General features: G+C 37.8%; 2 protein-coding genes across 8 annotated transcripts in view; one reads left to right on the top strand and one right to left on the bottom strand.

The window, feature by feature from the left end:
- Positions 1–551: 551 nt before the first annotated feature.
- tp53bp2 (tumor protein p53 binding protein 2) lies at positions 552–25,923 on the bottom strand. Of its 5 annotated transcripts, none has more exons than XM_011484443.3 (21): positions 25,837–25,923; positions 23,394–23,464; positions 22,923–23,086; positions 14,855–15,002; positions 13,878–13,991; positions 12,634–12,704; positions 12,176–12,277; positions 11,229–11,403; positions 10,881–11,062; positions 10,619–10,783; positions 8,606–8,653; positions 7,765–7,951; positions 6,334–6,456; positions 6,084–6,205; positions 5,583–5,982; positions 4,237–5,072; positions 3,390–3,527; positions 3,149–3,282; positions 1,948–2,114; positions 1,645–1,844; positions 1,513–1,554 (listed from the first exon to the last, which is right to left on the bottom strand). In XM_011484443.3, the coding sequence occupies exons 3-21, from the start codon at positions 22,947–22,949 to the stop codon at positions 1,513–1,515; spliced, it is 3,381 nt and encodes a 1,126-aa protein (XP_011482745.1). In that variant the 5' UTR covers positions 22,950–23,086; positions 23,394–23,464; positions 25,837–25,923. The 5 variants fall into 5 exon arrangements, with proteins under 5 accessions (XP_023819055.1, XP_011482745.1, XP_011482746.1 ...); XM_011484444.3 differs by having other exon boundaries at positions 7,765–7,948; XM_023963287.1 differs by lacking the exon at positions 25,837–25,923 and having other exon boundaries at positions 552–1,554; positions 23,394–23,470.
- The window catches only part of xpo5 (exportin 5), a 12,888-nt gene continuing 12,426 nt past the window's right edge, over positions 25,902–26,363 (top strand). For all 3 annotated transcript variants that reach the window (XM_023963286.1, XM_023963285.1, XM_023963284.1), the window contains exon 1: positions 25,902–26,096. In XM_023963286.1, the coding sequence (XP_023819054.1) occupies positions 25,995–26,096 (102 nt within the window). In that variant the 5' untranslated portion in view covers positions 25,902–25,994. The remainder of the gene's footprint in view (positions 26,097–26,363) is intronic.

Raw genomic sequence — 26,363 nt, 5'->3', positions numbered from 1 at the left:
AAAATAGTTTACATGCCTCAGTATAGGTTTTGACCATTTATTAAGTGGTTGAGAAATGAAAAAGTTAATTTCATTTGTCAAAAAAAAAAAAAAAAAAAGTTTTGACCTAGATATATACAGCACATTTTGGAGGATAGTAACTTGCATTACAGGAAGAGATTTCTGTTAAGATTAATCTTTTTTTCTATATTTCCTTGATTTCATGGGTGCACTCTCAGGTAAAATGTCCAGAATTAAGTCAGCTGCTATTCTCCACATTTTAATGGAGAAAGGAACAGTAATTTAACAGGAGGTAAGGCCCTAAGAAAACATCTAGAAGAAGATAAATATACACAGCAGTTTGAACGTATGTGAAGTTCACTCTTTCACCAGCAGAGGGCAGCATTTAAAAAGACTTCAAAACGGTTTAGTAGAACGTTTGGTTGATTTCCATTCCAGGAAACATGCATTGTACTAAAATAAAAAAAAATGTATCAGAATATTTGACATTTTTTTGCTAATGGTGATAAGCTGACAAACTCTCAACTTGTAAATGTAACAAGAAAACAACCTTTAGTACAAAGTCTTTTATTGTAACTGAAGTATTACAGTACACTTACGGTAATAGATTTAACAAAAGCGCTACAGAACCAAGTAACAAAAATAAATAAATCTGCTTGGACAGAAAAAGGACTTTTTTTATTTTATTTCTTTTCCTCATTTTTAAGCTTTTACAATGGAAGTTTCAAACTGAGACTTTGCTCTACTCTACTCTACTCTCCTCCTGTGGTTTTTCCTTCCAAAAATCAAAAATGACCTTTACTAGAATGGTTTTCACAAAATAAAAAAAGCATACTGCATACATACCTTTTTAAATGAAAGGATTGGAAAAGAAAAGTCAAGTTTATAACAACATAAACTCTACAGAAACAATTAATTAGTTTACTATAAAAGAAATAATGCGTAGTATTTATGGCATCTAAACCATGTTCCAAAGCTGACTGACTTTCAGGTCACCTGTGAAGACTGGAGAACACTGATACAACTACTAAAAGCTGATGTTTGATCCTCTCCTTTTATTTGCAAGTTGTTCCACCAGAAGTATGAGGATTACACGTCAAACTTTACATTTCCGGCCGAGTTTTAAATGGTAGAGATGCCTGAGCAGCATCAGCATTAGTCTGTAAAAACTAGACGACCAAACCGATCTTAAGACTTTTTAAAGTGTTCCAGATTACTTTCTAGAGAAAATACAGCTTATTCCATTTTAATCCTAACATTAGTGAGGTTGCGATTTCACATATATTTTTGTATACAAAAACATAATGAAACAAACATTAAAATAAAAAAACACAGCTTGGTGTCTGGAATACATAACACACTAGGGGAAAAAAGTGAGGATAAATTCATTAACTGAAGCTACAGAAAAGTGCCAGAAATTTCCTTCATATGGTTTGGTCCGACCTCTCCTCCATTTTCGGCAGAATCCTCTTCTCTGATTGGTTAAAGCCTGTGTGTGCCCTGCTGCGGGTTTCATGCCAGGGTGCGCTGTCTTGGTTTTATTCTTGGGTAGAGCTGTTGAAAAAGACGATAACAGGAGTCAGAAACACAGTAAAATCTAGACGCTCAACGAAATACAAATATCACATGTGATTTATGACTTACCCCCAGGAGGTTGCGAGGAATGTATCCTTCAGCGTCACCGAGACGCGCCCACCACCAGTCAACCTCATCGTCATCCTCTCTGCGAACAATGGTCATGCAGTCTCCCTCGTGGAAGGAGAGTTCATCTGGGTTTTCAGCCGTGTAGTCCCACAGGCCATAGACTACACCCCTGTTCATGATCCCCATCTTCTCCTGCACCCCTAAGGAAGGATGAGAACGGACATCTTAAGCTTTTTTTTCTTTAAACTAAGAACACTGATGCATCAGCAACACAAGAAGGAGTAGAAATCAAAAGATACCCACCATAAAGGAACTGTGAGCACTGGGTGTAGCCTTCTTCCATCTCTTCACATTTATCAGCTGCTGTCTGCATATCACTGTATGTCATTGCAAAGACTGCTGCACCAGACTCCACCAGGAATTTACACACTTGAACATTGTTGCAGGACGCAGCGCAGTGAAGAGGTGTCCTACAATAAAATAAAATAAAAATACATATTCATGTCAAATACATTTATGGGGATAGAATATTTATTTAAAAAATGTATATGTAAAAGACTTCCACAGCTTAAATGTATTTAACAAACATTTAAAGAACCACTAAGATTAAAATAGTGTTTTTGGTGTTGCTAACATGGAGATGGAGGACATTTATTTAGAAAATTAAGCTCAAAATGATATTTCTAAGTATTTCTTTATTCAAATAGTTGAATCAGGAGCAGAGGAAGAAATGCAGTTTGATAAAGAGCTTATTTGTGACATAAATAAATACGCTGGGCTGGCCAGAAGCTCCCTGCTCCCGCCCACAACTCGGACAAATTTCTCATGAACTTCTACCGCTCTACAGAAACTATGTCCTTGAAAACAACAGAGCTTTTTTGATTTGGGTGGGTTTTCAATGAGGATAGTTAAAATTCAGAGGCTCATAACCGCCGAGGTGAATGTGGCCGCTTGATATTTGTTTTATGGCAGGCAGCGAGATTAGACACCGGTTTCCCTCAAAAGTTGGAGGTTTATTTTTTTTTTAAAAGGCGTTTGTTCGACTGAAATGACAGATTTTAAACAGCCAACAAAACAGCCGACATTTTGCGTCAGAAAAAGGCTGAGGTTATGCTGATCTCTTTTCACTGTAAAGATGACATCACCGCTAAAGCTGCTGCATTTCTCATTCCTTTGAAGTAGAAACCTTTCTGCAGTTTTGATCAATCTTAAACTATCGTTTGCTGAATACATTGATTAAAGAGTAATATTGTCCAAAATGAGTTGATGTTTTAATTGCTGAAATCAGCTGAAGAATAAAAACAGAAAAAAAAGGCTTAGAGGAATAAAAAGAACGGGGAAAACATTGGACGAATATTAATAAAGAAGAAGTAAAGTTTGATAGCTTAATACAATCTAACAAAGTAGGAATTGGAAAAAAATACAAGTCTAGATTCTCAACTGATCGTCATTCACTGCTGAAAATCCGCTGTTTTCACATCTGGCTGATCAGCAGCACACTTACCATCCATCACTGTCAGCAGCATTAACATTAACTCCAAACTGAACCAGGAACTTCACAATCTCTGTATGTCCAGCGCAGACGGCGTTATGCAGAGCGGTTATCCCTTCATCGTTCGGCTGGCTCGGATCCTCCACCTATTAAATAAATAATAATAATTCAAAAAATGGAAAGCAACACTTAGATTATCCAGAAAAATAAGCACCCTAAACAGTGACTGCTTTTATTTTGGTAAACGACTTACTTCATATATGATCCTCTGCACCAGGTCATACTCTCCCTCCAGGGAAGAGTCCAGCAGAAGAGCCAGCGGGTTGAACTTCACCCTCATTTTGTGATCGATGCGCTGGGAACCAAGCTTGCGCAAATTGGTTCTTTTTCCCTGAAGACACAAAAGTTCATTACTTCATTCTGAAAAGCAATTCCAACATTAAAGAGGAAGGTGCGACTCTCAGCCCCTCCAACAGTCTCTGTGGTGTCCAGCCTGAAGTTGAAGCAGAAAGTGGATTGTTTTACCAGCTTTACTACAATCCAGTTTATGAGTATAAGCTAGAAAGAAAAGAAAAAAAAAAGCTTGCACCAAACCACCGTTATGCAACGAGATAAGGAATAATCGCTTTAAAACTTTATTGGCGTAACGTGAATGTGGGAAAGGAGGGAACCTCTGGGGGGAAATGGGCCACAGACCTGATTTCTGATTGTTCTTTTCAAACCACCTCACAGTCAAACCTTCTTAAGAAGTTCTAAGTAGACCTTAGCTGCAACCAAAATCTAATTTGGTGTTTATTCTTAGGCTTTAAAGTCTTCTCTTATGAGGTGCAGGGGGAACAGAGAGCAGTTTCTACTGTAACAATGGCAGTATTTAACAGGGATTTTTCCATTATATAAGAGCAGGCCAAGTTACTGTGGTGGAGAAGTCATCAGAAAATAGAATGTACAGAAAAGTAACCTTGTAACCTGCTTATGAACAATGAACAGGCTTGTGAGAGGATTGCAGCACCTCAGGGCTTTTGGATCAATAAAACAACCGTGGGAGAATAAATGAAAAAGGATTGATTTTGAAGATTGGATGTTGACTTGAGGATACATACCGGTGGAAGAGCAACTTGTCCTGTGACCTCAGGTGCCTTCATGTTGAAGGTGTCTTCGCCCAGGCTCTCCTGCTCTGCTCCACTGGGGTATGGGGGGGGTGGGTAAGGAGGAAACTCTTCTACCAAACTTTCTGGAGGTGGAGGTGGCAGGCTTGTATCTTCTAAGCTCTCAGAGGGTGGAGGGGGAAACAGGGCATCTTCAGGTCTTGGAGCCGGGTGTGATGGTGGAGGAGGAGGAATAATTTCCTCGGTCTCCAGAATGGCTGACTGAGGTAGAGTCTGCTCACTCGGGGTTGGAACTGGGTCACTGGTGGCAGAAGACAGGGGCTCTGCAGGCTGCCCCGTTACTGCTGGGGTATTATCTGCATTACTAAGGTGAGTTGCAGCTTTTGGCCCAACAGACCTCTCCTCTGCTTTTTCTGCTTCTCGAGCGTAGGCGGGAATGGTTGGTGTGGTCACAGTAGTCTCCATGGCTGCTAATGTGGTCTTCTGGTAGAGAAGTTTCTGAATGTTGGGCCCCGCAGGGCCCTCTGGTTCTGTGATGGAGCTGCGCTTCTTCAGAGGTCTTGGGGCGTTGTAGAGCTTCTTCCTCAAGGCTTCAAATTCCCCGTCACTCTGATGCCTGTAAGGGTTGGAAATAAAGGGCAGCAGCTTGGTGGGACTCAGCGGCCGAGGGATGCGTTCAGTCTCAGGCTGGGGGCCCTCGGATGAGCTGGGACCCACACCGTTGGCTCCTGTGTGATCAACTTCACTTTCCGGTGCAGGTGAACGGCGCTCTAGGTATGGATTCTCTGGAATCGGAGAACTTCCATTTCCGATCACTGGTTTGCCATACACTAAGAAAAAAAAAGACATACAAGACAGGAAATTAGACAAACTTGTGTTTAACTCCCACATTAAGAGTGATGATGTGCCAACTACCACCACCGCATCTAACCCCAATAAGATATCAAAGTGTCAACTTTTTCAATCTTATTTCAGAAGCTTCTTACTTTCAAACTTAATGTTTCTTTGTTATGCATTTCAAAGTAGTCAGTTATCTTATGCATATTTATTGCACAAATTTTGATTCTTAATTTCAATATGAATCAGTTCAAATAGCTACAAACTGACATTTGACCTTTTTGAATAAAAACTTTTTACAGCATTTCAAAGGAAACTATTCAGCAAGGTTTCGTGTTGGGTTTTTTTAAAAACAGAAGTCTTCTACTTTCTGGTTCCGAGGTTCAAACTGCTCCCTGAATTTTTATTATATAGATATTTTATGCTTTTTTTCTTTTGGTGTTTCAAAATGATCAACGTTACAGACAAAGTTTATACATCATATGAAAACATCTCCTCCTTACTGCTGATAAATCCAGCGTTGCGATTTTGAGGCCTGCTGAGAGAACTCTGGGAGCCAGATGGGAAGGGCTTTCCTGCACCAGGCTGCTGCGTGTACATGGAATAAATGGAGCTGGCTGCTACAATCTGTGGCTTAGTGAGGCTGGAGGACTGAGGCTCTGGGGTGAAAGGTCGAACAGCGGCTGCAATTGGCATGTCCTGCTTCGGGGGTAAAGGAAGTGTCTGGCTCTGTGAAGGAGGGAGAGTGCTGCGGCCCTGTGCAGCTTGGGGCTGCTGGATTTGGGGTTTAGCTTTAGGGAAGGTTCCTGTATTGAGGCCTGGTTTGCCATACGGCACAGCAACTGGGCCTTTTGGCTTGTTGGGAACAGGTGGAGGGACCTTAACAGGAGCCTTAGGGGCAGACTAGAGAATTGGGAGAAGAGGAAAAAGGACAAAGAAATCAGAAAAAACATGTTTGGGTAGATCTTTCTTCAGGGTGGGATGGAATTAACTTGTTTTCTCACCTGAGCATCTCTGATCAAATCATCACAGCTCGGGTTTTTGCGAAGGGTGGTTGCAGCAGCCTCCGTTGGTTCAAACATGGAGAATGGACGCACCTTTCTGTCCCTCTTTACATCTGATTCAACTAATTAAATATGCAGACAAAAATGTGTTATAATTTATTCCGACAGACAAAATAAAGAACTTTAAGTCGAAGGAAGTAATATGTTCAAAGAAAAACAATGGAAAAAAACTTTTTTTTTATTATTTCACCTTGATCTGTGTTTGGTTTGGAGGTAGAGGTCATTCGTGGGAGTGTTGAAGCTGAACCATAACCATTGGTGTTCGAGTCTGGACCTGAGGACCTCCAGTCTGCCTGTTTATTGGACTGAAGGCCTGGGGATCAACCAAGTACAGATGAATTGATTAAGAAAGATGAATCAAAGCAGGAAGACCATCTGCTATCTTAAAACAAATCTTTCAGACTAGAAGTCAATGTATATTCTTCACAAGTTATTTTAATTGAGCAACTAGTCTTAAAAGAATTGCCATTGGCAACATTAGCATCCAATCAAAAGCCACACTGAATATTTTAATTATTGAGCTTGAAGGCTGCAAGTATTTTCTCCTGGTAAATGAAGCAATTCAGATTTACAGCAATGGATTAAAGATTTGATTTTTGTGGTCAGAATCCAAAAATAAGCTTGAAAGAAGAGAAGGTCATCAGTTATTTCCCTCCATTTGTTTTTCTGACACATCTAGAGCGCAGGAAAAAGAGGGAACAACTCCAAAAAGCACAGCACGTCACCAAAACAGAAGACATAGCAAACAAAATCCAAGCGACTGGCTAAAGGTGGCCAGACTGTCATTCTCAAACCAGAAACTATTCAGACGCAAACACAGGCTGATACCTGTTCTCTTAGCCCGCAGCTCTTTCAAAGGCTCAAGCAAGAACCTGGCTTCTAAGGAAGAAGCATCGGAACACAAAACAAGAGCAGCTTTAAAGCTCCAGATCTCCCTTTGCTTTAAACCAAATGTTGGCTTGGCTCAGGCTGTGGCCCCCCAAAAAAAAGGGGGGGGGGGGGGGCGGCATACAGAGAGGCTGCCTGATGTCTGAATTACACTTTAGACATGATGAATTCTACTCACAGCCAATTGAGTAGAATTCTATATATTAATATGAAATATTAATACTGCATATGAACGTGCATAATAACTGGATCACAAACAACATACAAAAGACAACTTTCTTTTTGAACTTCAAGACTTCAAGTCTAAACTTAAAAGGCTGGCAAATAACTCAAATTCCTGTTCCTTTAGGGCGATTTTGAGATTTTACATTTAGAAATTAGAGTTTTATACCAATGAATTTCTCATCCTTTTATTTCATTGTCATCTGGTTTTAACAGGAGCATCACATGTTTTTCTGGTAAATTCCTCAGATATGAACATATGAGAAATGCAACACAGAATCAACAGTTTTTCAATCACAGATTCACACACTGCAAACCTCATAAGGCAAAGATTAAGCACAACATCCACTGAATACCTTCTAAGCTCAGAGTGACGTCACTATCAGCAGGTAAGCCACACTCTTTAGCAGAGACCAAAACAGTTAAAACAAAACACACAAGGGATAATTGACTAACAGTTGCTGAAAATTGAGGATACATGTCAGAAATTAGTTTTTTTTTTTTTTCTCACCTGCTCCTGCCTTGCTCTGCGGGTCCTGAGCGGGTAAGGTGGAAGTGCCGTCTGGGTAGGCTGGTTTAATAGGCTGATCGTGTCTTGCTGGACCTCGGGGCATGGTGGACGACTGAATGTAGGGGCCGACCGCTGCCACACGAGAGCCACCAGGCTGCTGTCCAGCTGTGCTTTCAGACGGTAGCTGCTACATGGAACAAAAGGATGGAGAAGGAAGACAAAAAGCATGTTAAAATACCCCCATTTAAGGCCAGATAAAGCATCCAAAAAGAATAGGCCAACACAAAAAAAGTATTATATTGAATTGTTTTCAGAAGTCTTAAAACCATTTTATGGTTTCATTTTTAACATCCATGCAATTTATTCTCAAAAATGTAAGACACTGTTTCTGACCAGCAGGTAGTGCTACTAGTGTGAGGCTTTCAAAGTGTACAAATATGGAGGTAAAATTGAGGCTAAATTCAGATTGACAAAGGCTTATGAAGCTAAATAGAAACTAAGAAATCCTATTTTTAATTTGTCCTAAAAAAAGTTAATGTGGCATGTCATAAAACAGCTCAATTCTAAAATATGTTTAATTATTTATTACAGAAGGACAAAAGTTAAGATAAAAAAATCTTTGTATTTTGAGAGTCCTTTATTTTTTTCTTTTAGGAGATAGTTCAGTTTTTACGTTTATGCAATCTGTAGCTTTTTAAATCAGCATTGGCCAAAGAAACTTAAAAAAATATACTTTTCAAATAAAATATAAATAGAAGTACTATGTAAATCTGTTGATTCAAATGAAACTTAAAATATTTTAAAATAAACAGATAAACATCTCCAAGACTATTATTATTACCTGAGTGTGAGTGTCTTTTGAAGCCCTCTCTTTACCAGGATAGCCATTCTTGGGAAAACAAAAGCACAAACATGCAAAAGCAGTTCAAAATCCCAAATAAGTCTCTTTCAAATTTTGTTTGGTTTGTTTCCAATGGCCTGCTTTGGCAAACGCTGGAGTACTTTTCAGTCAATATGGCCGTGCGTTGGTCGGATCATGGCAGGAAGACTTTTGTCGTTTAAGCGGAGAGTGGCTTGAAAGGCGTGTGTTTGTGCTGGTGTGAAAAAGCATTTCTCATTATAATTCCAGGCAGAGAGTGGTTAAATCACTCACTATTCAGGTCTTCACCTAATTCACACAACTAAAGTCTGAAACATGCCTTCATGCGCTGGTCCTACTGAAGTATATCAAAACCACATTTAAAGAAAAGCTCATGACTTTTAAAGTAGCATTGGAAATGCTCAGACGTTTGTCACAAATAAAGATATTGTAAAATGTAGAAGTAAATAGAATAGAATGTCCAGTATCTGAGACAAGTGCTTCTTCCTGCAGCGAATGTGTGTTTTATTTTACTTTACAACTTTAAAAAGTATGTGGAAATCTAAATTGCCTTGTGCACACGAAAAGATAAACACTCAAGACATTTTTATGCATTTTATGTAAGTTCTTAAGTAGTTTTCCCAACTAATTTATTTAAATATGTAATTTAGCATCTAACCTTAAAGTTCCACTCCAATCATCTTATGATCTATTTTCAAAGCGTTCCCAGTGGCCTTTTAATTATGATTATGCCATTTTTAGCCAAAATCAAAAAGCTTGTCATTTCCTAGGACAGTTTCTGCAGAGCGGCAGGAGGTCGTTAGAAAAATCACCTCCGAGTTGTGGGCTGGACTGTTGGCAAAGAGTAAGCCCGGCACCAATTCCCATCATCCCTTTGTTTTCACCGTAAGCTGACATTAGCGGTGCAACAAAAATGGAAAGAATATTTAGCTATAGAGTTTTGAGCCAGAAGCCAGCTCGGACGAGGAAAACGAAGATGTACATGAACCTATTTGTCTACAAGATCAGAATGGAGCGGAGCAGGGAGCTTATGTCTGTCGACTGCAGCACCACTGATACAAGCTTTTAACAACGGCACATTTGTCTGATCCTGATTTACAACAAATGGTTGAATTACTCAGAAATGCAGTTTTAAGCTTAATTTTTTTTCAAACATGTCCTCCATCATGAGAAAAATACTACAAGAACATGTTAAAGACATCAAAAACAATTTTCATCGCAGTTTAACAAAATGTCTTCATGGTTTCTTTGCAGCCTGTAGAGAAATGACCTTCAGGGAAAAAATATTTCTAAATTGTAATACACAAATTCTAGTGAAGGTCAGTAATTAACAGATAACTCCGATTAAGCTAAATGTAACAAATCTATGCTTCAACTTTGGCTTAAACATCAATTGCCTTTGAGAAAACAGGTCAGTCAACTTTAGAGAGTGGCAGCAAAGATAAGATCTCCACTGCAAACATTCCATGCTGCCTGTAATGACAGGCTCTGTGCTTATGTCACTCTGCTCTGCACAGCTTGTTGCTGCAAAGAAGGAATAGAAAACTCAGCAAAGACACGCAGTTGCAAATAGAAAAGAATCGCATGTTGAGAAGAGTGGTCCATGCACAGAAAATAATTCCTAATCAAAGATCAGAGTCGGAATAACGACGTTGTCAGCATGTTTTTCCCAGAAAGGAGAACAGAAAAGTGAGTAGCCTTTCGCCAAATCTGTGGTTTTGAATGAGGCTATAGAGATGCATCATAGACTCATGTGCATCTCTTAGAACTTCATCAACTTAGCATTTGCTGCAAGAAACAATGCCGAAATACAAACAGGTTTGTGCAGTGCATCTCTATGAATGTTCAGTGCAAAACCATAAAACCAGGGGTTCTGAATGCTGAAAAACATAACTCTTCAATAACTAAAAGTCAGGTCCAAATGTTTTTTCCCCAATCAAAAGTTGAGTGTTGCAGTGGTGAGAAAATACTTACAGGTAAGTTATCTTTTTGTTGAAGGGCTGCCTTCTTCTTCCACAGACGATCTCGGAGCTCACTGATGCGTTTGTCCATTGCAGCCACCTCAAGGTTGCGCTTATTCAAGTTCTCTCTCTGCTGCTGCAGCTTAGAGTTTTGATCTTGATTGAGTCGGTTTCTCAGCTGATTAAAGGCAAAGACAAATAAATAAATGTAGCGTTTGCTTTACAAAATATTGTCTTTTGAGATTTTTAGAAAAAAAAATTTAAGTTAAGCCCACCTGAAGCTCCTTGTAGAGGCGATCTAACTCAGCCATTGAGCTTTGGTTGCCATGGAAATTCTCCATTTTGCCATTTTTTAGTAATTCCAGCTGTCGGCTGAGCTCTTCCACCTTTGATGCAGCCATCACTAGCTCCTTCTGCTTTTGCTGGAACAGGTTATTCATTTGTTCAATTTCCTCCACTGGAAAGGTAATGATGATGGAAGCATGTTAGGAGAGAAAACAATGGTAAAGCACCAATATATATATTACAGGAAAGTAGTTTAATTGGAATTAAATCTCTAGATTTGCTGTATGTTGATGCTATGAAAAGTTTTGAAGTCAAATTTACAAAGTAAATCAGACTACCTAGCTTCCCGTTGCTGAGGCGCTTCTGCTCCACCTGGCCCTTGAGGGCCCTGACCTTCTTGAGCCGGGCTTCCTGATTCTCAATGTTTTCTCTGAGGCGCTGGAGCTTTTCCTGTTCAGAGGCCTGCTGCTGCTGACGCTGCTCCTGCTGCTTCAGGTAGCGTAGTCGGTGCTCCTGTAGAAATAAGCACAGGAATGGTCAACTACAAAAGCAAAAAACAAACAAAAAACATAGATCTGCTTTAGTACACTAGTTTCTTAATTATTCAAGCAGGGGCAGGTTTTACATACGTTTGAAGTATACATTTAGGAATTTAGCAGTATTGAACTGAAGCAGGTTACACAAAGCGCCTGACTCGAGCTTTTCAAAACAGGTTTTAAGGGAAAAGCAAGTCAAATAGTTCCTGTTCCTGTATGTTTGCTCAACTCCTGTGCAAAGTGGACATGCCTGCTTGGGAGTCACATTCCTTGATGTGTAACACTGTCCTTAGGAGGTGCAATGAGAGAAAACCACAACAAATGTCTTTACAGAACCTTTTTAAATGGAGTCCCAACAAGGTTCCAAACAATACTGGTTTAAATTAATTATTAGTATTGTTTTATTATTCCCCATTTCTCTACTATTTTATTTCTCACTCTGTAACCAGTAGCTTAAAAGCCAAGCAAAAAATAAGCTCTACAAAACAATCCGAACCAGATATACTCCACACAATTAGAACCAGAAGCCAAGAGTCATCTCAGGCTTCTCAAATTCCCAACAACGTTCGCAAACCTTCAGCAATTCAGCAAACCTTTCCATCACAGCCTCATGAGTGTTTTCTTGTTACTGTTTTAGCTTCCATTTGTCTCTAAAAGCTTTTTTCCTTCCCAGTACACTCTTCAGTCAAGCTCCTCTGCATCTCTGCTCTCAACCCCCTCTTCTTTTTATCTTATACATTCTGATGCACCTTTGAAGCGAGGAGCTGTTGTTGAGCTTCTATTTGTTGTTGCTGCCTGGCAGCCATTTCTTGTAGTTCGGTCAGTGTCATGTCCATTCGGGGCGTTGCTACCTGGACACATAAAAGAAAAAATTAAAGATTAAAATGAAGAATTTGTTCATTTGTTAGAGGTAAAGATTATTCTTTTGGAGAAATGTGAAAGTCAGAAATTCTTCATTTTTTATATAGAACATAAAAAAATTACGTTTTTCATATTTACATAGCTATAAAGCACTTCAATTCTCCTTGTTGCTATTTTCACTATAGAGAACGGAGACACCAATAGTGTGGATCAATTATAAAAATATGGTTGAAGTCTCAACATTGATGTATCAGGGCACCAAATCTAAAGAAGTTAAAACATGTTTGTTTTTGTAATTGATCTAACCTGTGTTTATTTCTTAAAAAAAACAAAGCTAACAACTCACTCCATTCTCCGTTCTTCTTTCGGGAGCAGCCCTCGCCCCATTTCTCCTCGAATCAGAGCCTCTTGGTCCCCCTGAGAAATGCACATATTAAGAGACTTCAAAATCTCAAACAGGGTCAAAAACCACAATAAGCAACTATTTTAATTAAATCAAAACTAAGAACAGTACACTGAATAAACCAGCAGCTTTAACAGACCAATGTTAAAAAATGACTGGAATGTTTGCTTTGATTTTTGACCATCAGTGTCTCAAACAAACAACTCTTTAGTCACAGAGGCTTCTCTGGGTTTGTTGTAAAAGCTGCTTTGCAGTAGCCTAAAAATTTCTAATGGCCATCACATTTTGGAGAGGGGTTTTTGTATTCATGCAATAATCCTAAAATAATGAGACAAGTAAGTTCACACTGAACAGAGAATTCAGTTTGTTTGTTTTTTAATTAAACAATTCTTTTATGGTTTTTTTTTAAAGAAAACTCTTTAATTTCTAAATAAAACTCACGCTGAACCCAGAAAGTGGCAAAAATACAAAGCTACCTAAATTCAGCTGGAACACACGCTCAGGAAAATTGACTCCAGGCTTGTGTGACTTTTGATGACCAAACCAACCCCAAATCCAATCTCAACACAAAAGAAAAATACAACAAATCAAGGACACTTTTTAAATATATCCAAAAAAATCCAAAAATAGAGCCAAGATCTCGATACTGGAGACAGGTTGTGCAAAGTATAACAGAAAGAGGAAACATTCATCTTTAATACCTCGGTTGAACTACGGCTTCGAGCTGCAGACGAGCTTCGTTATGAAACCCAGACAGTATTTTTCTGAAACACTATCATTTTCTGTTACTAAAAACATGAAAAGTGAAAGACTTGAGAAGAAAAGGCTGGCACACCCAGTTTTCATCTGCCTTATGACTAAAGAAAGCTGCAGTAAAAGAAAAACATTTTTTGGATAAAGACGGTCTTATCCGTGTCATTTCCGAATCTTTGTTACAGACAAGGGAGGAGGTAGTGAAGACAGGTGTGGTTCAAGCGCAGTCTCACAAGAGCAGACAGTAACAGAACTTCAGGCAAGTTACAGATTTATACAGTAAGTGAATCTTGTTATAACGGACTTTGTCTTTTCTGGGCAGACAGACCTCATCCAATCATGTATGTGCGATGGAGGGAAACATGCAAACACTTTAAATGACCCGTCAGTTATTTTAGATGTGAAGGGATAAGTGATTTAAAAGCAAAACATACCCGATTCCCTGCTGGGAGGTCGGTTGTGACGCAGGAAGAACCGGACCTCAGACCCCTGTGGCCCCCATCTTTGAAGAACATCCAACATCCTTTCATTTTCACCTACAGGCCTCTCTGCAGATTAAATATTAAGAATAAAGCTCAGATTTGGGAAGGAAACAACAAACTCCACCATGAAGCTTTAAATAAAAGTGATCAAGGTTACAGACTTGGGTAGGTCGATGTGCATGTGACCTGTTAGTCATATACTGTTTACCAAATCTCTCCTAGCCAACACTAAAGGTCCTTTTAAAACCAGACCAATCGTTTCTGGGAAAACTATTTTTAATGTTGTGAATTATATTAACTGTCACTTGTTCAAAGCATTCATTTTCCATTTTTGAAATACTTTCTTCTGAAAGTCTATTTTATTTACACAAAAGGACTTAATTACATTTCAGAAAGATGCAGAGATCAGTAGAAATAAACCGTTTTGCATCCTGCTAAAGAAAAAGATCAATTACTACAACTTGATGATTACAGCTGATATAGACCGTCACTTAAGACTGTTTGCTCGCTTTCTCAGTATGCTGCATTTTCTCCTACAAGAGTACGTAGAAGTACTCGAACAGAAAAATTGCCACTCTAAAAACTCTTGTGGCGGGATCACCATGGGAACAGCTAGAGCGTCTGGCTCCTTGAGTTCTGATTTTGAATGGCTATCGACTCAAGAATTGGGAAAAATAGATGAGGAAAAATGGAAAGCCCTCTCTTTATAGACAGATCAGACATGTAGGTGTATCTGTAATCACAAGGGTTATGCTCTTTTATTCATTTGAATTGGAGATTTGAGTGAGCAAATCCACTCTAGAAAAAAAAACATTTTTTTTTACCTTAAGAAAATAAAAGCTAGAAGCAGTTTAAAAACCAATATAAACATGGTTAAAACCTATGCAATAAAACCTTGTTTTACTAGTGGAAAGGAAGAAGTAACTCACCAGAGCCGCGCCACATCTCAGACAGGTGGCAGTCCGTCTCCCCGGGCTCTTTGCACAAATCCACCACATCCCGGCACAGTGTATCGGGCGTCACAGGAACCTCAGTAAAATGCTGGTCATTGTTACTGAGGTATACAGTCAAGAACATCTGCATAAGAAAAGACAAAAAAAAAGAATTAAACACAAAATAGGAAATCTTGTTCCCTAACCAATTATCATGGTAAAGTGAATTGTGTATGTTATTCTACGTGAATTTATAAAATAGGACTTTTCATGGTGGCAGCATCAGTTTCTGAGTAATTTCCTAGAATTCTTCTATAATCCAAAACACACAACTGGGACAAACAGCAGTCCCCAACAAGTGACCGTTCTGCATCAACACACAGAAAACTGGATTTCTGAGTGACAGATTGTAAAATGGTCTGCGACAATCTAAAAAGAAAAGGAAGAAATTGACTGAAATGCCAAAAAGATGAAAGGAAAAAAATGATGTCAGGCACGGCAAAGATGAAACAGCTGGCAGAGCACAACTCGTCGGAAAAAAAGATCCTGCTGTATTGAAATGAAGATTTGAATAAATCAAAAATAAGAGCAAAGAACAGAAAGAGAATTAGAGAGGGTATAGGTTTATTAAATCTCTTCAGGTTCATTGGTTAATAAATTAGGCTAACCAGAAGGAAAATACCCATAGGCATTCTCCTTGGTGTCGATTTAGTACAGCTGTGTTATGTTACAACCGTCTGCATTCATATTTTTTCTTTTAAACTTTATTACTTTCTCTGACACTTATAAATTGGTATACATTTTTGGGGCAACTCGCTGATTTTCATTGTTAGTTATTGTCAACATAAAAATAAAAACATAAATCCAATGTAACATTTAAGATTATCTGACATTAGGATATGATGATAAAAAAATGTATTGTCAGTTCAGAATATGATTATGTGTGTTGGGTCAAAATAAACAGGTAGGTGACATAACCTGTTATCACCAAAAACATTCACTTAAATACTTTTTTTATTAAAATCTCTCTGTTTAATACAAGGTAATCCTAAATCTGTTACATTTCATTTTAACAAAACTAATAAAAGGTTATATTAATAAAAAAAAAACTACTTATTGAAAATCAAAGAGTATTTTTTTCCACATTCTACTACAGATCACTGCTTCTGTAGTAATTTTTCTACAGTGAATAAGCTGAAGCAAAGATCTATTGTTCCTTTTGGACCTCTATGTTGGACTGCCTTTTTTTAATATGCAGAGCCACAGTGAACACGCATGCCTTGAGGACCGTGGCTGGCACACTGGGTCACGTGTGCAAAGGGATAGAAAGGGCGAGCAGCTGTTTTCTTCACAAAGAAATAAAGGTTGCTTTAAAACAAGAAAACACAGAACAAAGTGAAGCAGTCCTGTGATCAGTGGTGTTCCATGGATGTTTAAGTACCGCTTAGTACATATTTGCATACATTTTTAATATTACAAGTGACAGCTGTTGGCTAATGGCCCGACTGTGTAAGCCTGACTCAGTTGGTTTGGTTTATGGGTATGGCAACAGAAAAGAAGAAAAATACATAAATAACTTTGTTACAGAATGGTGAGTCATTCTTGTCAATAGTATCTACCATGCTCACGGAAATGAAACTAGGCTCTAATTTAAATAAAAAAGAATTCGGCTAATAACCATGTTTACATATTATTCTTTATTAATTACAAAAGAAGAAAGTCAGAAACAAACTAAACTTCAAGTAGCCGTGTCATTTAAGTGACCTTGCTTTTATTAGGATCATAAACCATATGCCTGACTGCCATAGTGAGAAGGTGGAACCATTTATTTCAACACAATACAGAATCCAGAGCCTGAATGTTCCAATACAGAAAGCCATTTCACCTCAATACTAAACTTAATGATCCAGACCTAACGCTGTCCAGTTGTGGCATCCCTCTGCATAAATTAATACAGTTGCCAACCTCCAACCCTGTTCTTATAGCATTTATAGAAGAAGTACAGTAATGCAGATGCCATCTGAGAATAAATACATCGTAAATTTTGTTTTATTTTTTTCTTGGGTAGCTCGTTTGACTGTTTTTCTTTAACAGACCCTCAGCGCAAGAGTTCTGAGCCTAAAAAGGTTTGCTCAGTTTTAGTTTTGAATTATCCAGATAGATTGACAAAACATTAAATTGTAATAAATCAAACAAGGACTTTATATTTTTTGCTGTCAGATTTTTTAACATTTTTTGTGACAAAAAAACTAAAATCTTTAAACAAAAAAGGAAAAATTGTAACATTTAAAAAAAATAAAAAGAGTTATTTTCCGAAAAACATTAACTTAAGATCTGAATGACAACATGTTATACATAGCTATGGAAAACTTGCCTGCAACCCATCAAGTACAAAACCGAACACTGAAGCAATTGCGTTTCTGTCTTGTCAAATATAATAAAGCAGTTACCTATAAAATAAGGCAGGGAAGGTTCCCTTGTAGCTGTGGCTCAGCATTATAGCAATAGATTTGGTATTCAATCACAGCATAAACACCCCTAAAGCTGTCTCTCAGAATATGACTGATGTGACAACCAAGAATTGAACTATTACAACAAACATGGTAAAAAAGAGGAAACATGTATTTGCTGCAAAGTAGCACACCCATCAGACAAGGTCGCTAGGGATGCATCTCAGAGATTATGTTAATCTGCTTTATAAAATATAGCCTTTTAACAGTTTACTGGCTTACAATAGTAAGCTTAAATTTAATGTTGTATGGATGGACAACAAACCAAACAGTACACCATTTCACCTACAAATGATCTGGTGTAGCTAAAGGTGCATCATTTCTAAAACCTACATAGTCTTCAAAGATGACTTGAAGAAACTATCGCAGATTATCAGTGATGAAAGCATACAACATGAAAAAAAAAAAAAAAAAAAAAAAACATCAAACAAAGAGACTTTAATAAGACATCTGAGAACAGGAGAGTGACTGCAGCTGGCAGTGCTTGACATGTCCCGTTTGAAAGGAGTTGAAAGGTTTTGAAAAGCTTTCAGACAATGGTTTCCCTTAATCTGGTAGCAAAATCCATATAGCATTTGACGTTTAGAATAGGCTGAACGTGGTTAACATACATCCATAGAAATGTTAACATAAATCTCTGCAGGAGTCAATGACACAAATAAAGCATCTTTTTTAGATTAAAACCACGTTTAAGTAGAGAATTTAGAATCCTGAATAGTGAATAAAATGTATCAGTTTTCCCAGAATCTGTGCAAATCCAAAAAAAGAATTTATTTAGTTAATTTAACATGATTCACCTGCAAAATAATTACTAGTCTCAGTCCACAAAAAATTTGAATTTAAAAAAACAAGTTTTTTTATCCTGGTAAGCAATGATTGCCTTTTTTTTTCCATTTACATTTTTAATACAAGGCAAATTTATATTGACAACAAATACATTACTTAGAGGATTCAGTTAAACATTCAGTTCTATATCCATCTTCGAGTACACTATATGGCAACAACTTCTATCTCTGTATAACAGATTGTGTGAACAACCACAGGATAAAACATGTACAAATGTGTATTTTACCACAAACCAGGTGGACCACAGAATCCATTCCTGATGTTTTTCTGTTACACTGATGTAACCATGGGTTCTTATGGGTTAAGATTATTAATGTTAAAACGCCTTTTAGAAACCCTGTTTCTTGCACAGAGTTCTAGAGGGAAGAAACTATCTGCTAAACTGGCTTTTCAAGCCTCTCAAACAGACCATGAGATGACCATAGTTGAAGTATCAGTAATGTAACCTGTACCAGAAACAAAGAAAAATGCACTGCTGTTTTGTATGTGTGGGGCACTCCTTACTGATTACTCAGATAACATCCATGGAGGAACATGACTGGTGCAAATATGTAGAGCCACACCTTGACTTAATATCAATTTGTGGAGAATCAAGTTTAGTTCTGATACTATTAAAAAAAAGATTCAATAGGGAATCTGAAAATCCTGCCTCAGGTTTCTCCTTCAAGATGACCCTCCATGGAAAGGTCTTTTCTGCAGCCGCACATTCTGGAGATCACTTCCTAAATGCCATTCGTCATATATTAAATTAAGGGAGCGAAGCCATCCTCTACTGCAATTTTTAATCTGCAGGAGATTGACTTTAATTAAATTACTCCGCAATATCAAAATAACTGACACACAGAGTCCCATCCAGTTACAAGGAACCAACATCGCTCCACAGTAAAAAAAATAGAGGAGGCCAGCATTTAAGTGTCTGTGTCTAGCGTCTTGGTTTGCCCAAAAAATTAGTTGTGCTGTAGTTCACTGGTTGTAAAGTATATTTAATTTGCTTAAATACCAAAAGCACCTTCTTTTTTTAATTTAAGTCACTTTTATCAACTTAATCAGATAAAATCAAGACTGAATGTCCTTTAATGAGTGACATAATTACATTGTCAACTACTTGTTATGAACAACAAGTATTTACTGTCTGTAAGTGAATAAATTATGTTTAAATCATTGCTCTTAAATAGCTTAAAGCATCAATTATGTTTTACAAAATCGAGTTAGATTTCCTCATCTGGGCTGCTGAACCTTTTACCTCACACTCTTGTAGTTTCAGAGATCATTAGGCGAATACATTAACTAGATTTTGTCAAAGAGGTTGGTTCTGCATCTAATTGCCTCCCGCGCAGCCCTGCAGCAGCATCTGTCTGTGGGGCTTTGTTTTATGTCTACCGCTTTGAGGGGGTTATTCTATCGCTGCTTAGTAACCATTCAACTACTTGAAGCAACAGAAAACACCCAAATTACTGTTTTCACCTCTCTCATTAAACCCCATCAGTTTTACTAAGGCATCTGCAGTACAGAGGACAGACATCATAAAGGTGCATGCAAGTAGACAGACAATCAGAACAAGATGGTTTTGCCGAATGTAATGTGAAGGGGAAAAAAAAAAACACACAATGTCCTTTAACCACATGCTGAAGCTGCACCAAGCTGTGACACTTCCAAGGGGGTAATGTCCTCTCACTGTCTGCACTGCAGTACTCCCTTTACTGCTCCTGCAATACTCCTCCACTATTTGTCTACATAATGAGACAGTTCCTGTTTTGCGCTTATCAACTAAATAGGGGAAATGGGAGTCAAGAATAAGAAAACTAAACAGAATCTGGTGCACTTATAAAAGCGTTTTGACTTTAAAAAAAGAAAAAGCTTTTTCATTGAGAAAAACTAAGACCACAAAAAACGTCATTACAGGAGTAATAAAGGAAAAATTGAATCTCTGTCAAACACACATCAATGGACTATTCATCACAACCACCACAAACTGGTGCTCATGGATGACATTTATACTAAAATTATAAAAAACTAATATTTAAACTATTACACTCAAATAATCATTATTTGATCAAATCCAATCATTTTTTATATGTAAAAAGTTTGTTTCACAAAAAAACTTTTGCTATGTTTAGTTTAGATTTTCTTTCAAATAAACAGAAGTTGAACAAGCATCCATCATAGCGCTGACTACCCAGCTCTGTGATGGAACTTGACTGAACGTGGTACAGTGTTCCCCACGTTCCACGTATTCGCGTTTTTTTAGTCATGTGACTCCTCTGGTTCATCACAAAAACTCAGCTAAGACGCTTGCATGAGACTTTTGCATCCAAAGGAGGTGCTTGCCGCAGTTGAAGAGGGGAGCAAAGATGAAGAGCCTGCCGACCCGTCTTCATTTTTGCAAGGTGCCAAGAAATATTCCCCAGCTATTTCCATCGGTTCCTGAATCGCTACCAGCCAAAGTTTGTGCCCCTACGTAGAAAAATGGCATCAGCTGACTAAGAAGTGGCCGGAAAATATCCTGATATGCTGAGGAGGATAATCTCAGAGAATACCGGTAATCATCATACGGAACAAATAAAAACGTCTTAGTTAAAAAGGAGAGACATAAAAAAAAAACATGTTCTCTGTGTTTCAAATAACATGCAGCGCAAGTAAGATATTTATATTAAAAAAAAACATTTCTTGAAGAGTATTCATGACATCTTGCAACATCTGCTCATTGAAAGAAAAAATGGTTAACCAAATGATGAGTGAAGTGGACATCTTAACCTAAATTAGTTTATCAGTCACAAAAGTAACAAAGAAGTAAGTAACTGTGGCAGTTTTTAATTCAAATTCACTTTAGTTTCTACATCACTTAATTTGTAAATATGTGTAACATTCAGCATAGCAAGCACAGCAATTTATCTGAGGGCTTGAAAACAAAATGTACCAATTGTGAATACAACAAAGTTGTCTGAAGTATAAATAAAGAAGTTACGATCTAATTCAGGGAAGGGAATTCCTCATCAAGCTGCTGCCATTAAAAGGACACACAAACAATGCACCATCCACAGCACATTGTTAAAGAGTCTTGGACTCAATGTGCTCAGTAAACACTGACCCCCTATTTAGCATTTCAGCAAGCAATTATGACACTATAATCTCACCACCCCCATACCCACTAGCCTGAAGTCATTGGTTATTGGTGCAATTTCCCAGACAATACCTTACATCATACAATGCTTTATAGAAGGCACTTTGTGTTTATCAGCCAACCACCACAAGCCGTATCTCACTTGAGCACACCGGTACACATCCAAAACACAAGGGTGATGATTTGTAGCAATGAAAACTAAAGCTGTTGGTAGTAAATGGATGGCAACCAAAGACTAAACAGATGCTAGTCACTCATTAACAACCATGCATCAACCTTTAAGAGCCACTCTAATGAAAATAGTGTTTTAACATGTTCTTGTAGCATTTTCTCATGGAGGACAAATATTAAGAAAATTAATCTTAAAATTTTATTTCTGGATTAAGTCAATCAGGAGCAGTCAAAAAATACTCGAGCTCCCTGCTCCATTCTATTCGATCCATTTGTAGACAACTAGATCCATGTACGTCTTGTTGTCATCGTCTGATCTGGTATCGGACTCAAAACCGTCTGGCTGAATTGCTCCGATATCGCTCATTTTTTGTTGTTGCCCTGGTAATAGGTTGGGGTTGTGAGAGGCTGTAAGCCAGTGAGAGAGCGTGTAAAGAGATTGATGACAGGAAGTAGGAGCGGGCCTACTGTCCAACAGCGGTCCTGCACACAACTCAGAGGTAAATTACTAATGAACTACAGTTGCTCTGCAGAAACGATGTCTTAGTAAACAACACAAGCATATTAAATAATTAAAAGACCACTTGGAACGCTTTTAAAATATATTAAAAGATGAATGGGAGTCGGACTTTTGAAACATTCCACATGATAATTTTAATCTGAAGCAACATCAGAAATAAAAAAACAAAACACACTGGATTTGCAGTTAAGTTGCGAGCAGAGAAAGGGATAATGTCCCTTTGATGTGGTTAATAAATAGAAAATCATATTTCATTTGCAATGATGGCTGCAGTTAGAGCAGATTTGGAGTCTAGTTATAGTTTAATTAAATTGCTCAAATAATAATTGTGAAAGGATTAAGGTGTCTCTCCCCTGCAGGCGGTCTACTGTCCACTGCCCTCTCTACACGCATCAATGAAATGCTGAGATAGAGCCTTGCACTGCAGCAAAAAGCAATGGACCTTTGAAGATGAAGAGGAGGATAATCAGCCAGAGTTCAGAGTTTAGGCAAGACACTACCTGGCACATTTGGCAGGTAATTCCTTCTTGAGTAAAATGAGAATTTATACGTCAAATATACATCTAAAAACAACCCAACTCTCTCTTTCTCATATATATATATATATATATATATATATATATATATATATATATATATATATATATATATATATATATATATATATATATATATATATATATAAAATCAGATTAATTGGAAAAGAGGGAGAGGAAATTCACCATGTCTACAATAAAAGGCAGTTTTAAGGCACTGTACCATTGTGCCAATTTAAATGTCCAGTGAATTCACAATGCAGGTTCAATTCGACAAAAATATTCGACTAATAAAGACTAAAAAATAAAAAATAAAATCATTTGAACGTTAAAATAATTCAATAAAGTTTAAAGAACTCACCGGCATCATTTTAGTTTCGTACCGCATTGATTTAGCTAACCGACTCTCGGCATGAATCCTCCCTGGCAGTTTCGATGAAGAAACGGTGAAACCACCAGCGATCCCTTTAATCCCAAAGCCTGACCTCGACGACAGCTACTTTTTCCAGCTCCGAGGTTCCCGCCCTGCATTATTAAAAACAGACAGAAATTACTTGGATTCACAAAATGGTTAAAACTTTCAACAGTTTCAAAACAAACTACTGTTAATGGCATCCTACGTCGTGGACCTGTTGCTACACATACACAGGGCCTTGGCTTGACGACAAAAGTTTCGCTGCGAGCAACAAGCATCGCTTTAAAACTCCAAAACGACGGTTGGACACTAACAAGACGTCGGGAAAAAAACGCCACAAGTTTTCACATTTTTTTCAAAATACAAATTTTATGATGTATTGTGGAAATGAGTCACATTTTCAAATGTTTTACTTACCCCTGGTTGCGTAGGTAATCGAGTCGAAACCCCGTTGACAGACAGCGTTGCTCCTCCGCTCGCAGCCTATCCTGTAGTGCCGAAGCGGCAGGAAGTTTATTCCACTTTGGAATTCAGGCTCCGCCCCCCACACGGCTCCCAGCAGAAAACAGCCCCACTGGCGACACGCGCACGTAGATTAAACAAACTCTTAAAGCAAGACATAAAATCCGGTTTCCACTGAAATGTATTTGAATTGTGATTTGAGAGTTGAAAAGGTGTAACAAGTCACAACAAAGTGAATTTGAAAGGAAACTGCAAAAATTATTTTATAAGCGACAAAAGTAAGAGGTCTCACTCTGCTTTTTCCCTGACAACTTCGGAAAGCAAATTGAAGTGGTTTGAACAAGCAGTATTATGGTATTTTACAGTGACCCATCCTACTATGTTAAAAAATGCTTTTAATTCATTATTGTCTGGTTTTGCTTGTTGTTCTAAGTGCATATCCAAAATTAAATCTAAAAATAGTGCACTTAACAACATAACAACAAATTAAAATGCTATTGGTCTTTTTTTCTCTCTAATATTTTTTGTTTATCTTTCTGGATGACCTTGTAATGAAAGTTTTTTTTAAGGCTTACTCATGTTTGTCCTGCTACTTGCATGGACAGTCGAGATCCACGTGGCCCTAAAATAGTGTATGTAAAAAAGGAAAGCTCTTATTTTCTTTCTTTATTTTTTTGTGGTTTTCATGGCAGACTAAACTGTTTTCTAGGAATAGCCACCATATAATGATAAAAAAAAATGATAAATTAGTATGTCTGACATGTTTTATTCTTTCAATAGCCTAAGTCTGAGTGCAGAATAACCATATATGTATTTATTTTATTGTTCCACACGTGGAAGTCAGAAAGCAAAATACCTAGTGAAACTATTAGCTAAATATGATCTAAGCACCAGAAATCACCAAAATGCAAATTTTTAAAACCCACTAATAATTTACATTTATTGTCCAGAAGACCAATGATTTATTCCCCCTCTTTCTCCAAGCATTATGTAAAACACAGTAAAAATCTATGTACCCCCTAGTCCAGGGTTGTCAAACTCATTTTTACCCGGGCCTTGAGTTTGACACGTGCCCTAGGCAGTGCAAGCCACTTTTATTTGTACAGGACAGGACCCTCCATAAAGTGACAATTCAAAGAGATTTGCATAAGATAAAAAGCTCAGGCAGCCTTTGAACAATAAACTATTGACATAAAACATACCTAAAGTTACTGTTAAACAAAGCCTAACTCCAATTACCCAACACATGCCTTGTGTCTACTTCCAATTGCTACACCTCTTAAACTTATGGGTTATAAAAACGGTCAAGGATAAACACATTTAAATAATTTAATTTGAAAGGATTTTTATTGATTTGTTTGTATATAGAAAAATACTTATTTTTTAATGTTCACATCTGACATTTTTTCTGGAGTGCTCCACAGCTACCCCTAACACTGTTATAAAAAAGAAAGAAGAAAATAACCATAAGTCTAGATCAGGGTAATGCAAACTTCAACCCTTAAACAGCCATTCGGCTCAATTTTGCACTGACCGAAACCCAGTGGGAGTCATTAAGTTTTCTTTCTTTAGAAAAAAAAGACAGAAATTGTATTTAGTTTAATGTTACTATTAAGATAGCTATAGATGAACTTTGGCTGTCGGGTGGCACAGTGGTATAGTCTTTCCTCACAGCTAAGGCCCTGTTTTGAATCCTAGCTTAGACTTTTCGTTAAGAGTTGGAATGTTCTACCCGACCCCTGGCATTAATGATAATATGAAATATATGAAAAATATGAAATAGTTTATAACTATTGACAAACATTGACATGACTTCCTTTCGAAATAAAAGACACCCTGTGCCACATAGCATCATCTCAGTGCAGTAAATGTAGGCCTAGTTGTAAGTAGTGTAATGTCAGCAGTAAAAATGAAAATAAAAGAAGATTATTTTATCATTTGCGGTGCATCTAAGGCAGAAATTCATAAATTTAACTGTATTTTCATCATTAGGCACACTTAAAATCCTTGAATCTGTTAAAAAAAAGCCTTATGTACAAATTGTGGTTGGTCTTACTGCCCTCAGATTGATTTACAGTGGTACACAGAGCACAGAAATCTGTGCTTTGATATGACCTTAGTACATAACGAAAGATTGATGTATCCTTGGAAATTTACAGCTGCAATAGCCTTATGGAGAGATACCTACTGTCCTTCAACTGTTAAAATAGTTGAATAAAGTTTGGATTAGTTCTTTTTTTTAACTACTTACCCACCTTTACTTCTTTGGTAACTTTTTAAATTACAAACGCGTTATTTCTCTTTAACCAGAGAGCCACAATAGGCGTAAAAGAGCCTCGAGAGCCTCAGGTTGCAAACCCCTGGTCTAAACAGAGAAAAGAAATATACACTACATTACCCAGAAACCCCCTCGGCAGCAGCAACCAGAAGACGAACCACATTTTGTGCACGTTGGCTGACGTCGGTTTCCCCCTGCAGTTCACGGTAGCGTAGGTAGTTTGCATAAGGGAGTTGCTTGCATTTTCCTCAGCGGTGTGTCACGCGCTACCTGAAGTCATGGCTGACCAGGTGGCTGCCATGTGCGATCAGCTCACCAAAGCTGTGCTCGTGATGATGGATGTAGAAACAAGCCAAGTTTACCGGCTGGAGGCCCTAAAGGTACTAGCTGCTAGCTAGCCGCTAGCTAGCTGATCTTGTAATAGTATATCGGCGGTGTTATTATTATTATTAGCCTGGAAGGATTCTATTTGTGTTGCAAATCAGGCGTTGATTCTAATCAGTTGGTGGTGTCTGGGTAACAAACAACAGCTCTGTGTTTTCTACGGTTTCTCGCAAAATTAATTTTCAACATTTCATAATAATTAACGTTAATACGTATGGGAATGTTTGGTGGAAAATTAAAATATGTTAACTAAAGTATACATG

This window comes from Oryzias latipes, chromosome 15 (assembly GCF_002234675.1).
Source record: "Oryzias latipes chromosome 15, ASM223467v1".
NCBI lineage: Eukaryota > Metazoa > Chordata > Actinopteri > Beloniformes > Adrianichthyidae > Oryzias > Oryzias latipes.
The sequence above is the reverse complement of the archived record's forward strand: the minus strand, read 5'-3'. Positions and strand labels throughout refer to the sequence as shown.